The 16286-nt window shown below is 39.6% G+C and overlaps 1 protein-coding gene across 1 annotated transcript in view; it reads right to left on the bottom strand.

Annotated features, from left to right (window-relative positions):
- CEP85L (centrosomal protein 85 like) overlaps positions 1–16286 on the bottom strand; it is a 121343-nt gene that overhangs the window by 61963 nt on the left and 43094 nt on the right. The window contains exon 3 of the mRNA XM_050895032.1: positions 8321–9087. Within this exon, the coding sequence (XP_050750989.1) occupies positions 8321–9087 (767 nt within the window). The remainder of the gene's footprint in view (positions 1–8320; positions 9088–16286) is intronic.

Here is a 16286-nt window from a genome sequence, read left to right as displayed (position 1 = left end):
ATAAAAGAATGCCAAAAGTTCCATTTTTTGATAAAATATAAAACTATAAAACACTGCCCTCTTGTGATCTTCCCTAAAAACTTAGCTGGTTATTAAAAGGAAGTTTTGGCAACATTTCACTGTTAGGGCTGAGTGGTCCTATTTGTTTCTGTCATATTTATATATATTTCTACATATAAAACACAATTGCTAAGTTATTAATACTATCTTAAAATAAGCTATTGCGTATGTGCTATTAAAAGCACTAAGGATGCATCCTCTGCCAGCCCAATCTAGATTCTTAATAAGGCATTTGCAAAGATGCAATGAATCCTACACTGCACACTGCCTGCAAAACGCTACCTACTGCACTGCACAATGCCAAACCCTAGAAGGGTAGGAAATACTCCTATTAACAGAGATATGTTTTGCCCAGATGAGAAAGCTTTCTCTTTTTTTTTTTTTTTGCACCTACAGAGATCTTTTAAAAGTAAATTTTCAACAGTCTATTGCTGAAACAGAGTAAGTCTTGAGAACAGCCATTCTTTTGAAAATCAAATGGGCCTGAAAAGTACCATACACATTAAAAAAATAAAGAGCCAAACTGTATAAAATTCAAGTCCTTTCTCCATTAATTAGTTTTTCAGAAGTTCTTCAGTAGTGAAATGAAAGCTATCATTAACTTTAATTTTTTTTTTTTATTTTTAAGGTATTTGGGAAAAAAGGCTTGTAGGAGCATCCACATGCCTTTGCGGGGGGGAATCTAGTTATTGTAAACAAACATTTTTTTTTCTTAAGTGACAGAAACTAAAAACAGGTAGACAGCCGAGGACACAATGAAATCCATGTGAATCTACATTGCTTACTACTGAAGGAGCAACCCAAAGCTACAATCAAGAGTCTGCTGCAAGCACAAGAGGGCAGACTGATGCACATTATGGATCTTTCTAACAACAGAGGTCTCAACCTGCTCCTCAATTTTCTGCTTATTGTCTTGGTTCTGGTGCTCGCATTTATCCTTGTGAAGCTGATGTGAACCTCTGTGAGGCTCTGCTTCCTGCTCAAATCTTGTTTTGCGGGTCTTGCAATGATAACGTAGACACTTCAACCTATCTGAATATGCAAAGACTGCAGAGACTGAAATATCTGACAGTTAGAGAAAGTGTTCACACACCTATTTTATCAGAAAGCAATCCTAAAAGCTGTGCACAATTATCTACCTGCCATTGAGTAAAGAAAGCATCTAGAGCCTTGCTGAGTACATGAAGAAATCCAAGTATGCGTCAGCAGTTACTGTAGTTTTCTCACTCCTACAGCTGACTTGTATTTAAAGATCTACAAAAGATCTGCAGCCTTCAAGGAACATCATTTCTGCAACAGCGGACAGCAGAAATCAGATTTTTAAAATGGGATTTCCGTAGAACATGTACTTCATGGGAGATGACACAGATACAGCAGGAAGGCAGAACAAAACACCTACATTGGGTTGACAGCACGTATCAAATTACCTGTGGAGAGCAAAAGCACAGATGCTGTAGATGGAAACAAGAATATCCATGAAAAGCAGCTTGCAGCAGCTGAGATGGGGATAAGCTAATTTTAAATATGAAAACATAATTATTAGTTATACCTTTTTTGACCACCTATGGTTCACAGCAACACCTTAAAAGCCAGAAGCCGTTAGTGTTATCCAGCAGTATCAAAAGAAGCAGCTGTCAAAACAACTGAAAAACGAATGACCATTAATAAGGATTATCATAACTCTGCCTAGGAAGCCCTTAACACTGACATGTACACGAGCAGTAGGTGCATCTGCACAAACACAAGAAGTGTGCTACAGCCTCAATAAGCCAGATTTACCACTTATGCACCGGTCAAGTGTGCAGCGTGGGAGCCCTCAAACCGTATTTGACATACCACTTGTTACCTGCCAGTGCAATCATCCAGTCCATAGCTTGTCCTCACTTTAAGCATGCAACTCAAGCTTCTTACAGGACCTTCTTCTATGGCCCTTTACAGGATGATGTACTTTCCCCACAGGTCCCTGGGAAGGACAGTGTCCAAGAAGAGCTCTCTTCTGCTGGAATTATTTGCCCAGAAGGTAGCTCTACATACCTGAGATATGCTGGGAAAGAAGGTGGCCAGAAGTAGATTTCATAGATTACATTGGGGCCACACAGGTTACTCTTAGCATCTCTCGTGGGAATAAAGTGCACCAACACATATGCATTGTACAGTAGACTTAATGCCATACATATGCATGTTAACAGTCTTTTGCACACATGCAAAAGAGGCAGATGTTGCTCATTGGGTGGGGAAGCCCCAGCTTCCAGCTTCCTATTGCCAACAGCACATCCCTGGTTTGGCACATATACTGTTGATCCAGCACTTCGCACAAGTGCTGAGTATATTACAGAGCCGATCTACTCATGTTCACACTCAGGATTTCCAGATGATTACTGTTGTTGTGGAGTGGTTCAGTTATCTGGAACAGACCCATCTAAATTGGACCTACAAAAAGACTTTTCACAGGAAAAGGCAGTATGCCTAGAGAAAGAGAAAGTTTACGCGAGTCCTACCGTTAATAAGCATCCACGTTGCATGCTATGCTACCTGCTCCAAAGCTTAGGCAGCATTAGCTATGGCAGCACGGGTAGTTAAAATGAAAGCTTTTCGCTCATCTGCTCTGAAATATGTGCAATAAACATTTAAAATAGCTTCTGCAAACTACGTATCTATGGCTTTTTTATGTTGATATAGTAATATCAGTTCCTGCCTGTTTGCATTTAAAGCAGAAAACTTTGCACAGCTACATGTGTAAGCACTTTATCGCTTATTTTGATAATCTTGAACTATCCTCCTTCTTTAAAAATATCTATAAATTTATATACAAAGGATATATGTTCTAACAGTTATGTAGTTATGTATGATTTAGGAGGATTTCTGCTGATGTTTGACATAGATGGCTCGAAGCACACCAAAACCACAGAAAAGGATATGAAGCCCACTCTAGTCTAAAGAGGAATAAAAATGGTTTTCCCAACAAAATGGCTATTCACTGATACACCGCTCGAGACTGTACAAACCTTACTGTCTATATGCTCTTCTGTATATTCAAAAGTTTCCCTATCTTAGGAAAACCACTGTGACAGTTTAATAGCTAAAATTCAATAAATGAGTTAGCCCTGACAAAAAATGAAAATCGCACATTGCTTTTTACTAAGAGGAGAAAGAGGAGTCTACTGCCACCAACAATCACATACTTCCAGATCCAAAGTTACATACAAAGGAAGTCTATGACAAACGCTGCCATTAGCATGTAGAAACAACCCCAAGAAACAACCCCAGCAGCCTCCTCTCAGCCAGCAATGAAAACTACAGAATCTTCAACAAATGTTGAAATACGCTACTGAAACCGAAACATGCATTTTCCTGATGTGACATATAAAATTGGCAAAGTTATCAGTTAACCAATGCCAAGTCTCTTTTTGCAATCAAGCATGGTCCAAGTTTGGTTTCCCATCGTCTGCTAGCGCTTACTCTAGACTGAGCCCTACTCCAGACTGAGCCCACATATGCACTACAACGAACGGAATCCCAGTTGTTGGACTACCAACTTCACAGCAAAAGGAACAGAACATAAAAGCTGAATTGTGGCTCACAGTGAAGGAGTTCACTCTACTAACTAAAGGTGATAATTCTTCATTTTAAAAAGTTTTATCTTGCTGAAAAGTATGGTTTCATCAAAATGTGATCCAGGAAAAATGTTGATATTAATCCTTTTTAGTTTTCTGATCTGCCAGGATCATAAGAAAAAGTAGCTTTGAGTTGACATTTAAGAATAAAGTTTTCTGTGGCAACAATATTATTTGAAGAACGTTGTAACTTGTTCTTTCAATTAAAGTTTTACAGCTTTTGTTTACCAATGTTTAGGTATGCATGCAGTTTACTTTCTTCCTTCTCTGCTTTGAAATGAAGAATGTTGTAGTATCTCTATTTCTCAATGCATTAAAATTTAATTTCCAGTAACTTTTACATACATAGTATGAAAAAGGCAGTGTTTTCCTCATTAAACCAGATACATTAAAGTAAAAAGATGCACTTAAGCAATTTCCATCTATTACCTCTGCTATATTCTGACACAAGTTAGCACACCATGAAGAAATCATACAGATGTCCCGTACACTGGAAAAAACACAGATTCATCCTGTGATGCCTACAACATTGTACAGAGCTAATAAGTAGATATGTTACCTTCTGAAACCTTCCTTCTTATTGTATCATCTCCCACAATTTTAAAGGCATGCTTTAATTTTAAACCCAATTTCTGGACTAGCACACAGTATGTACCTAGATGCACTCAGATAATAAGATAAATAATAGGATCAGGCTTTAAGAAATGCCTTTACATGAAAACATACAGCCTTTTTATCCAGATTTGTATGGCCTCCCAGTCCAGTAAATGGGAACTGCTGTCATTATTATAAGCATTTGTTCCCTTAACACAGGCCTAATCACCCATTTCCTTACTCTGAGGGTTAAAAAACCCAAGGTATTACAATGGTCATGTCTGCTGAAAGGTCAGCTGTACATTGAAAATAATTAAGTGTATGGTAAAATACAAATTCTGCATGGAAATTATTTTCATTGAAGTACTGTTAAAATCTGTTCCTTGGAAACACGTAGAATATTTATCTTCAAAAAGCATACATTAAATAGTACACATTAGCTAGAGAAAAGAATTTTCACATACAACTCCATGATGTTACACAATAACCATAGAGTAGATCCTCCTTGGAGATTTATTTCCGAAACGTACACAGCTGAACGACGCACCTTCTCTGAAGAGGCACTCTCTTGATCCGCAGCATCTTTTCTGCAGTTGCAAACCTGACCTGACCATGTCCTGAAAGAGAATCTCAATGTAGCTATAGGTCTTCTACCCAACACTCTGAGCTTCCCTTATAACACACAGTAAATATTTTATTTTAAAAATCATGGTTTACAATTGGAAGGGAAAAGCCACATTATAGACTTTTTAATTTGTGGAGCAAAGTGTAACAAAAAAACCAACACATAGATGCTGAGTTCAGTCAAATTCAGACTATTAAGGAAGCAGAAAATCTTAATTTTGAGAGTAATTAACCTTAGAACAGCTTTTAAGGGCTGTAATACATTATCCTTTATAGTAAAATTAAATTCAAAGCTTGTCTGATTTTATAAAAATAAACTCTAATTCAGAGTTTTGTGGGGTAAACTGTCTACACTAGTCTGTGAGGGCATAAAAATGTATTTGTAGACTGTACTATGAAGTCCAACAGCTGTTCCTGAACCATCAGTCCTCAAAATCAACTCAGAAAATTGTTGCAGTCTATTCTTACTTCATTAGTGACGGTTGCCCTCTACAGTCTCTCCTTCCACCAGCCTACCTTAAAGATACACAAAGCTGCTCTAGATTGTCAATTAAAAGCAAAGTTCATTTTGTTTTCTGGTCACGGCAATGGTAGTTTTAAAGTAAAATGACAATAAACTGTGATTTTTTCAGTTCTGTAAAAGCCATTGCATTTCCATCGGCATACATACTTATGAAAAGCAAGATAGCAAAAATAATCCTCACTAAGAGGAAAAGAAAAATAAAGACGTTTCTATAGAGGTGTGGCTTTTTCCCATTTTATAAGTCATCAGCTGCTTCTAGCAAAATCTTATGCTTTCTGCTCTCTCTCTCTTTCCTAGGTATATATTCCACTTAGGATTAAAGTTTTCTTGGTTTCTCAGAAATAATAGCATATCAGTTCCCAGGTGCACATATGGTGATCTTTGAAAAAAAACCCCATAGCACAATTATGCTGAGGTTTCTTTAAAAAATATGTGTCAAGACAGGAAGAACCATTCTCCTTTCTTCATCTCTTCTGGCATCCCTCCTCCTTACAGCTGTAACCTCTGGGCAGAAAGACAGGGCAGGCAGGGAGGGCCAGCAGAGGATGCCTGTTAGAGCCCAAAGGGTCACCGCTCTTGCACACGCTTTAACTTTCTGTTTCTCTGGGTCCTATTTCACAACCACATCTTCTCACTTGAGGAAATGTAACAGATCGCATTTCAAGGCCCATCAACACAACTCCAAATCATACCAGTGAAAGTGCTTGCTAAGTCCACCAGGAACCTCCTCTGCACCCCTTTTGCCCTTAATTACTGTCAGACTCCCTGTGCCCCCCACCCCCCCAATCAAGCGGGAAGTCAGGGTAAGCAGAGCAAAGGTCACAGCTTCAAAGATTCCCCCTGTTTTCCAGGACTAACCAGACAGCCAGATAGGATCATTGCTTCCTAAGCCAGGGGCTAGATGGATCCTATAACATATATATCAATACTGATACAGATATAAAAATAACAGAAGAAAAAACAAACAGTTTTAGGCAAAACTTCATGCTATAATCTTACAATCTCAAAAACCTGAAAATGTGCAGCACCATTTTATGAATTCAGCCAAGAAGATAACTAATGCTTGTGCTCCCCCTGTTGGCTCTGTCCTCGAAACACAGCTCGGCATCAATGCCTGCATGAAGGGAAGTTTTTGAATAACCATCTGTTTCAGACATGAAACTTTGCCTTCATACAAAAAGGAGACACTGTATTTAATCACAATCAGAGTCAGAAAGCACTTGTGAGATGTGAAAAACAAAAGCTGGGTGTTGTTTTGACCCAAACAAAAATAAGTTTCTAAAACATCCACGCTAAACAAAGTGTTGTGAAAGGTACATAAAAGATGATGAAGAGACATATAGCTAAATGAAGGAAAGAAGTAAATAAAGCTTACTCTGAATATGTATTTAAATACAAAAGGAGAACCACCAGGCACAGTAATCTGCACGCAAACGTCCCAGACAGCACTGCTGACGGCTACAGCCAGCTACATGTCTCACAGATGTTCAGGAAGACTTGAATGAATGGATGGCCTAAGCTCCTCCACAGTACCCTGCTGTTGCTTCCCAAACCCCTCATGTGCTCCTCGACACCACCAGTAGCTGCCAGCTGCCAGGAGCCCAGCTGGCAGTGCCCCCAACTCAGCCTCAGCAGTGAGCCAGTTTCTGTCAGTTTGGCTCCGAGAGGACCCCACCAGCCTCAGCTCTCTACCTGGGTAATTTCTCAACATAGAAATCTTCAAAAACCTTAGAGGAAGATAAGGGTTTCTGTAGTACTAAGGATAATGTAAAGGGTGCCTACCTGGAACAATGTCAGGTTTTTAGACACCCTTAAGGATTACTATTAGTTGGCCATATTAATTGGCTTTAGTTTTTTTAAGTTTTAAAAAAAAAAAAAATACAAATACAGATCACCATTAAGAGCAAAATTGGATCTTGAGAACCTCTAAATTTGTCAGTCTTTCCTTCCATATACAACGGAAGAAACAATAAAATTTGAGCACAACTCTTTGTAAATTAGTTAATACATCTTCAGGCTGGAAAAAGCAGGTAATTTGCACACACAGCTAGATTTTCTCTGCTCAGATAATATCCCAGCCTAACCTTAAGATGCCTTCCAGGAAAATGTACATATTGTAATCTGCTTGGGATTTTTTTGGCAAGCCAAGTTTACCTACACAGGTAAACCTGAACATTTAGATTTTAAATACTGCCTTCCTTCACAAGTTGTCTTTTCCCATTAGGGGAGGAGATGGAAACAAAGATTCTGAATTGTGATGTTAGAAAGTGTTATGTGTCTCTTAAAACCACATGCTTGATGTTTTCTATATGAAAATACTTCAGGTATGACACATAAAAACCACATATTATTTTATTTAAATAATCCAGAATCGTTGACTACTATTATTTGATTCTAATTAGTTAAAAAGTGAGCAGTAATATCAAACTGAATTCAGTTTAAGTGCTAGGCATAACGATACTGAATATTCATCCTTGCAGTACACAGGAGTCATTCTTATTTTGCTGAATGCATAAATGCAGCCTCTTTGTAAACCTGTTCAGATCAAAATACATTCACATTTCCTCCACGACACTGTGACCAAAGACTCTCTTAAGAACTACTGAAAATGTTATTTGATGAACCTCTTACTGTGTCCAGCTTCGGAAAAAGAGATGCTAGTCTCGTGCAGACAGGCACGATGAATCAGAGTAAAGTGTAAGCAGATGCGAGAAAAAAAACCTGTTGGCACTCGGGTAATACTGAGAAACAAGCAGCAGCATCCTCAATCAAAGTTTAAAAACATCATCTCCTGGTTAAGAGGACCTGTTCCCTTTCCTACTTTATTAAAAACTGCCTGATGTTATACCTCAGGTATAACACATGATGCCACACGATGGCAGCAAACACCAAGCTTTAGCCTTACCTGCACAGGCTGTTCACCTCCTGTTCTAAAATCTTCAAGCTGCTGCACGTGCCATGCAGCTACGCAGTAGGGCTCCTCAGCAGTCCTGCAGTCCAGGGGATTTGCACGTAACTGTTCTTTAAGCCACATTTGAGTCCTCACTGCTGGCTGTATGGGAGCTCCACTCACAGCCTGTTGTCCTAGAGTTGCGTATCTCTGTCCGAAAGCTTCACAACTGGCTGCCGTAGGTTTGCTTTCAGGTAAGGCACTGTAGGTCAAGTCTAAGGCATGTCTCCTACTTGAGGAATCTGAAACAAAATCATCTTTGCTGCACGTTTCAAATTTGTATTTGCAGTCCAGTAGAGAACATCGTTTTTTCCCCATTTCTTTGTCATCAATTTTTAGCAACTCCATGCTATCATGCAAACAACTTGGCCCATTTGTCCTTAATTGTGGTGATGCAGCTTTATCTGTACTAGCCCTGGACTCCACTGAATGACTACTGCCATCTTGGCTGAAGGTATTTGGTGAGCTGAGTTTAGACAAGGAGGACCATTTTCTTACAGGTCTTGCATCTTTCATGTCAAGAGAATTGTCCAGGGCACCCTGATTTCTGCCTCCTCCTGACCGTACAAAGCTTGTACTCCATTTTGAGCCATCAGACTTGGAAGCTTCCCTGTGTTTGGAAAGTGAAGAGCTGGCATTAGACGGCATCACATGGGCAGTGGGAATAGAAACCAGTGATCGGCTGGGCTTAAACGAGGATGTACCACTTGAAGTTGAATGATCTGGGAAGAGAAATTTATCACGTAAATAAGTACAATACAGAACTCATTAACATCAGTGCCCAGAGGACAAAACATCAAATTCAAGGTGAAATGCAAAAATAGAAGGAAACAGGTTTCTTGACAAAACAGTGTCTTCTAAACCATTCAAGAATATGAGAATGGAAACCTATTAAAGTGGGAGATTTTCAAATTTATTTTGCTCAGGTGCCATCATTACAAGAAGAGAACTGTACTAAGCGGTGGCAACAGCAGCTCCAGATACAGTTCTCAGGCTGGGAGCAGAAGGCAGCATTCATTCCCCAGCTTTAAGGTGGCAAGATGGATTTCTCCCCCACCCCACATAATATTAAGTAGCTTCTGTATTACAAATAGTAGAGGTATCACAATTCAGGAGCCCCAGGACTGGTTCCTCTTTTTCTAAAGGCAAAACAATTCACTAAATGCCCTTAGTAAAATGACAGTGCTGGAGACAAGCCAGTTTAATGATGGCCTCTTGGACAGAACTATTCAGCCCTTTTGGATCTCACTGATTTCAAACCATGCTTCCTGTGCTGGTTTTGGCTGGGATAGAGTAAATCTCCTTCATAGTAGCTAATATGGGGCTATGTTTTAGATTTGCGCTGGAAACAGTGTTGATAATTCAGGGATGTTTTAGTTATTGCTGAGCAGTGCTTACACACAGTCAAGGCCTTTTCTGCCTCTCACACCACCCCACCAGCGAGTAGGCTGGGGGTGCACAAGAAGTTGGGAGGGGACACAGCTGGGACAGCTGACCCCAACTGACCAAAGGGATATTCCACACCATATGATGTCACGCTCAGCGATAACACCAGGGGGAAGGTTGGCCGGGGGGCCGCTGCTCGGGGACTGGCTGGGTATCGGTCAGTTGGTGGCGAGCAAATGTTTTCATTTGCATCACTTGTCTTTCTTGGTTTTTATTTCTCTCTGTTATTTTCTTTTTCCTTACAATTTTTTATCGTTATTATTAGTATTTTATTTTCAATTATTAAAATGTCTTTATCTCAACCCACAAGTTTTCTCACTTTTACACTTCCAATTCTCTCCCCCATCCCACGAGGGGGGTGGGGGGTGAGTGAGCAGCTGTGTGGTGCTTAGTTGCTGGCTGGGGTTAAACCACAACACTTCCCCAGGTGATTTGCTAAAAAACAAGATTCTGAAAAATTTCATGTTCCATTTAGGTTTTGTGTTATTTACAGACCCAAATACAATACCACAGAGAAACTGTGTGTAGCATAATTTATTAAATTTATCCCAAGCTGAAATATCAAGAACAGAGAAATCAGTGAGGTGATATTCAGAAGGGGACGGAAGAGCAAAGATGAGAGAGGTAAAGGAGAGGTTACTGGGGACTGGCTGAGAGCTCTCACACACTCAGCGACATGTGCTTAGCATCACAGGCTGTGGACAAACAGAAATAAACACCTAATCCTCTCGTCAGAGGATCAGCTCCCACCAAGTCACATGGCTGCACCTTAGCAAGCTCATATTGCTCGTTATGTTCATGGCGGACAGACAGAATAAAATTGCTCTAATTAAAAGATTCTTTTGGGGTCCTTTTTGCCAAGAGCAAGACAGATACACTCTTCTTATTTCTCACATCCTAACCCAGAGAGAAGTTATTTCTTTGGGATTTGTCAGCTGGTACAAGAGTTCATAGTGGGACAAAGAAAAAAAAAAATTGCTCTGGAAGTACAACTGGCATACCCAGTTTGATGGCTACACTAGGTTAATGTGATCGGGTGAAAGCTAGAACACATTAATTGGGCACACTTTCAGATGATGTATTTGACTCAATATACCATGCCACAGACAGGAAAAAGAAGAGAGCTTCCAGTGGTGCAACAACTTTTAACAATGGCAGCACTTCTTTTTCTACGTATCCAAATAAAGATATCCTTACCCCCAACTTGAATACACCTCCGTATTTGGGACCAGACTTCCTCACTCCTTGCACCTGCAGCACCACACAAAATACAGCCCTACAGCCACACTCCTCATGAGAAAAATGCATTATAGCCCACAAAATAATGAACAGTTCCTTGATTGATACCTCTTTATTACATATTTGTCTTTCAGCTCCAAAAGGAGCCAGAGCTCCTAAGAAGGTGGAAATTCTTGCTGAAGCCTTCCTGCCTCCTAATGAGTCACTGTCCCACCATGTACCCTCCCGTTTCAATGCGTAAGCTCACACGACATTGTCTCTGGCCTCTACCCAGCTGCCTACTTTCACAGTAGTTACAGAACATAGCTATCTTTAAGACTTGACAAAACTGTCAGAGCTGGTTGAAATGGACCAACAGTTTAAGAGTTATTCATAGGGTGCTGATGATGGCCATAAAATATGCACAGGATACTCACACTAGAGAAAGTGAAATGGAGAGTAGAATACTACCAGCTTATTACCTGATAGATCATATTGCTAATAAATGTGAGGTACTGTTTTTTACATGCAAGATGAAAGACCTTCCCTCCTCCCTGCACTTCTTCCTTAAAAATTCTATACTGCAGAGAAACATTTTCCTTTGCTGTTTTCTCTGTCTTGATACTGCTCAAGAGGTGAGACATGTTAAAGAGGAAGACAGAAGGCCACACAACCCATTTCAAGTGGAAGGAATCACGGTCTTCTGACCAAACACATTTGTGCCCACAGCTATTGCAGCAGCGGAGACAGTGATATGCAACACTACAAGTTCCCAAAACTGTGATATGCCCACCACATGTAACCAATCTCCCTGTGCCAGGTGCACTATCAGCTTCTCTCGACTCTGCCTTCCTGTCTTCTCTCATAGCACAGTAGATGCTTGCATAGATAGCCACTACAGATCAGGTACATCTTGCTACTCTGTGTAGCAGGGGCTGCCAACTTCCAGCCCTGCTGTGCAATAGAAATAAAGGCACTCAGTCATCTCTGGCTGAGGACGTCAAAGCGGTGACAAGAAGGTGAAAGAGGTATATGACATGATGGAGCTGGAGTCTCGAACATATATATTATGAGATGGAAAGCACAGGGTTAGAGTCCTGCTTTCTGGAAGCATGCAGCAGAAGAGCAGGGAGAGACTCCTGCTCTCCTCGTACTCTCCTAGGGAGAGTAGGGAGGAAAACACACAGTAGAAAGAAATGCACCTCTTCTTATACAGGTACTCCTTAGCCAGAGGCTGCTGCCTTTGTAACATTCAAGCAAACTAACTTTTTTAATGTACCTCACCAGAAGCCAAATCTGACACAGCACAAAGTCAGTCCTGCAAAGGAAGCAGCCACAGGCTTTTTTATATCCAAAAGAAAATGAGAGTATATTAGGATTCAAAAAGAACTGACTGTGGGGACCTATGTTTTAGGCTATGCAGACTTCTATGAGTAGAAATGTCACATCTGCAAGAGACAGGTAAGAGAAGAAATCCTATCTGTAAAAGTTATATACAGTTCCATACCAAAAAAATTATAGTAGTATTTAATATAGCATTTTCAGTCTGAAATACTGACATAATGTCACCTACACACAGTCTTCAAACTAGAATTAAAACCAATAATAATTAGAAGTATACGATCTCCTTCACCTGTTTTTATTACAGTACAGAGTTATTCATATGTGGTTGTCCTGGTTTCAGCTGAGACACATTTTTATTTTTCCTTGTTCTACTCTAAATTTAAACCCTGAGTTAGATTTAAACTTCTTTTCCTCACTTCTGATTCTAAACTCTTCAAGTAGATTTAAACTTGGAATGCCACATACATCCAACTACAGCTGATGAATGTCTCTGATAATTTGTCTCAAAGTGAAACACAGCAATTTTGGCTTCAAGTTGTCCTAATTAGTCTTCCCATTAACGCTCACTGAAACATATGAGAAAATTCACACTTCTTCTTAGAGCATATTGCTTCAGTCTGCCTTGACTGCAGGCTCAGCTGGAAAGAGTGCCAGTCTGCATTCTGAAACATCTCCTCACAACACAAAAAGCATGAAATTCAGAAATTTCGTTGAAAATAGGAGAGAATCCAGAAAGCACCATGGAACTTAAAAGACATTACTTCTTCTGCAGTCACGGGAATAAGCTTCAGCAGGCAAATCCTGCCAAAGACTACTTTATCCAAGCAGCAGATTTTTCCCTTCCATACAGTCAGGGGTAAGCAAATGCCTAGTTCAGAATTAAAAGTGCTCTCTTCTCAGCATTACTCAGTTTTCACTTCATTGAGCTTGTCTCTTTCCTGCGTTTCCAGCATTTGCTTGCAGATTACAAACACTCTTAAGCATGGCTTATATGTCTCCAGAGTCTTTCAATGCTTAAGACTGCCCTCATTAATGAAAACTTAGAGACAGGAGAAAAAAAAAAAATACAGCTAGTTGCTACTGGTTTTCCTTTGAACAGCATCAAGATTATATGTCAAACTTTGCTTTTCAATTATCCTGATAACTTTTTTTGGGGCCCACCACAAAGCTCCCTAGAGCACTTTTCTAATAGGCATGACATTTTAATACCTAATCCAATACTTCCCAAACCACATAAATAAGAGAATTGAAAAAGTTATATTTTAAAAACACACTACAAGATTTCTACCACATAATAGCAGATGGAATAAAAAATGAAGAGCATTTCTTATGGCTTTCTTACTATCTTGTGTTACACTTCTGAACTATTTCATTACTGCATACCTGGCATAGAAAATAATGTAACAGAATCAATTTTGGTCTTAATAAAAACCTAATCACAGGGCAAGAGCACAGCAGACACTTTCTTCTGAAGAAGGGGGAGAAGAAAGAAACCCTCCAATATAAAGTTAATGAACGCCTCCTACTCCTTTACATTTTCCTGTACTATGCTTTTTAAATCACTAGTGCCAACTATGTTTATCATAACTAGAAGAAAATCTCTGAAGCCATTTCTCAGGCCAGATACACACCACCATCATTCAGCTACTTCGAATCCTTATCTGTTGCCCAACAGTCAGTCGTAACGCACAAGAGACAGAGAAGGTTCACTGTAACCCTGAACAACTTCTTTAGCTGCAAAATGAAACTAGTGCTATAAAAACCCCCATCTACAAGATATACTTTTGTATGTCACAATTTCTTCACTGCTCCCAATAAGATAGTATCAAACAACAGCAGAGCAATCAGCTAATGCAGTTACCCAATACTAATCAAAACCAAAATGCATATGGTGCATATGTTTATGGGATGCATGTATATCTAATGCCATTGAAAACCGAGAACCTTCCTTGTGTGAAGGACTTCAATATTTTATCCAGGGTATAATTAGAAAGCCCTGACCATGGAGAAAAACACCAGTATTAAGAACAGCTGACCTTCTCTTCCTGCCCTCCCCTCCCACTCCCCCAAAACATTGACATAGATTACCCCAATCCAAGAAAATAAACTGAATTATTCTTAATAACTGAGCAGAAGATAAACGGGGGAAGTGAAGCCTCTGTTATACAAACTGAAAGTCTTGAATCTGGCCACAGGTTAGCGTACAAAAGTTGTTACATTCATAATAGGATGTCAGTTCTTCTGAATGCTTTTCTGAACTGTTCTGTAACTCTTAACTGCATGGACCCCAGCAACAAGCCACAAGCAATTCCAGCGTACGACTTACTGAAGAGGCCATGAGTCTTCACTCTACCATGCAAGCATGTGGCTGCCTCCCAGAAATCTTCTCCAAAACAGCTGCTTTCAACAACAAAAATGTCCAACTCTCCTGGGAGTCAGTCAAAAAACAAAAACCGTGGGATGATGCGCCATGACAGCAGTATTTACGCTACACATGCGTTCCCCCCTACCTACCTACAAATTGGACTAGCCTTAATGCAGCATAGATAATCAGGTGAGCCAACTGAGAAATTTCAAAATGGACAGGCAGGAGGCCAGCCCTAGCAGAAAGCCCTGAAGAGTCTGACTCATCAGCCTCTGGAAGCAAAAGCATTCCTTTTCAGGGTGCAGTAGCAGTCACAGGAACAGTTTGGGTTTGGTTGGTTTGTTTTGGGGTGGTTTTTTTTTTTTTTTTACTGTCTACAATCTTCACCATTCTTTTTATAAGCCCTGTTCATATTACTTCAAGTTTACTATGTCAAAATAGGAGGTGAATGAATGGAGGAAATGTCTGCAAATAAATCTCTTCCAAAGAATAAATACATACAAGCACGCATCATAGAAAGCTGTACCAGAAAAGGAAGCGCTGCAGACACAGGAGAGAACTGTTCAGACATTTAACAAGTTCTGTATGAGAAAGTGGGCCCAAAATCCTCATACAATTCCTAAACATTATTTGTTTATAAAGTGCTGTGTTTGAACACCAAGGAACTAAAACAAAAGAATAACTAACAAAAAACTTACTAGAGGCAAAATATAATTTAATACTAATTTAAAATAAGACAATATTAAATACTAAAATACTTCCTGCCAGTAAACTGAATTGCCTGTGTCACATCTATGCCTTCAAAGTAAAAACAGTCATGTGGTGTTCAGAAGCAAGTTCAATTAATGTTATTTGGAAAAAAGAAGCAAGTTCACTGGCTTCCACCATCACCAGTTACTGTACTGGCAGTATCGATCAGAACTGTTTTACATAAGAAGTGGATAGCAAACTCCAAGTCAGTTCTACTGTATTTCAAACTAATTCCTGTAGAATTTGCTGTAATCTACTGTGTTGCATACCAAAAGAATGCAAGTTGTACCTAAAAACTTGCTAGTTTTAAAAGCTGAAGTCATTTAAAATCTACATAATTCACAAAGAGTATGAACAGTACAACCCTGAATAATACAAATGCAAACTTAAGAGGTTGCAGCTGAGACAGAATTTTCAAAAACTGAAGCAATTTTGTTGCTTTTATTACTTCCCTTCAAACAGCATCATCGCAGAGTAAGATGTGTTATGAAATACTGGTAAAGCTACTACCCCTGAGCAATGTTACTGTAGAGAGATGGAAGAAGGAATAAATGGTAGGTCAGCCTCACAGGCCTCCTACAACCTACAGAAATCAAAAAACACTACAAAAGGAGTTTAAAGGATTTTTAGTAAACAGAGCAGAAAGCAGTGCTGAAAAGAGTAAAAGCTGTACACAGAAGTACCAGGGTAGCATAGACACTTATCCAGGGAAGGAAATGCAGAGGCAACATTGAGTTCCAGCAAATGGTAAACAGCTTGTCAGACATCCTTACAAACAAAAGGAATACTACATACCTA

This window comes from Gymnogyps californianus, chromosome 3 (assembly GCF_018139145.2).
Source record: "Gymnogyps californianus isolate 813 chromosome 3, ASM1813914v2, whole genome shotgun sequence".
NCBI classification, from domain to species: domain Eukaryota; kingdom Metazoa; phylum Chordata; class Aves; order Accipitriformes; family Cathartidae; genus Gymnogyps; species Gymnogyps californianus.
The sequence above is the reverse complement of the archived record's forward strand: the minus strand, read 5'-3'. Positions and strand labels throughout refer to the sequence as shown.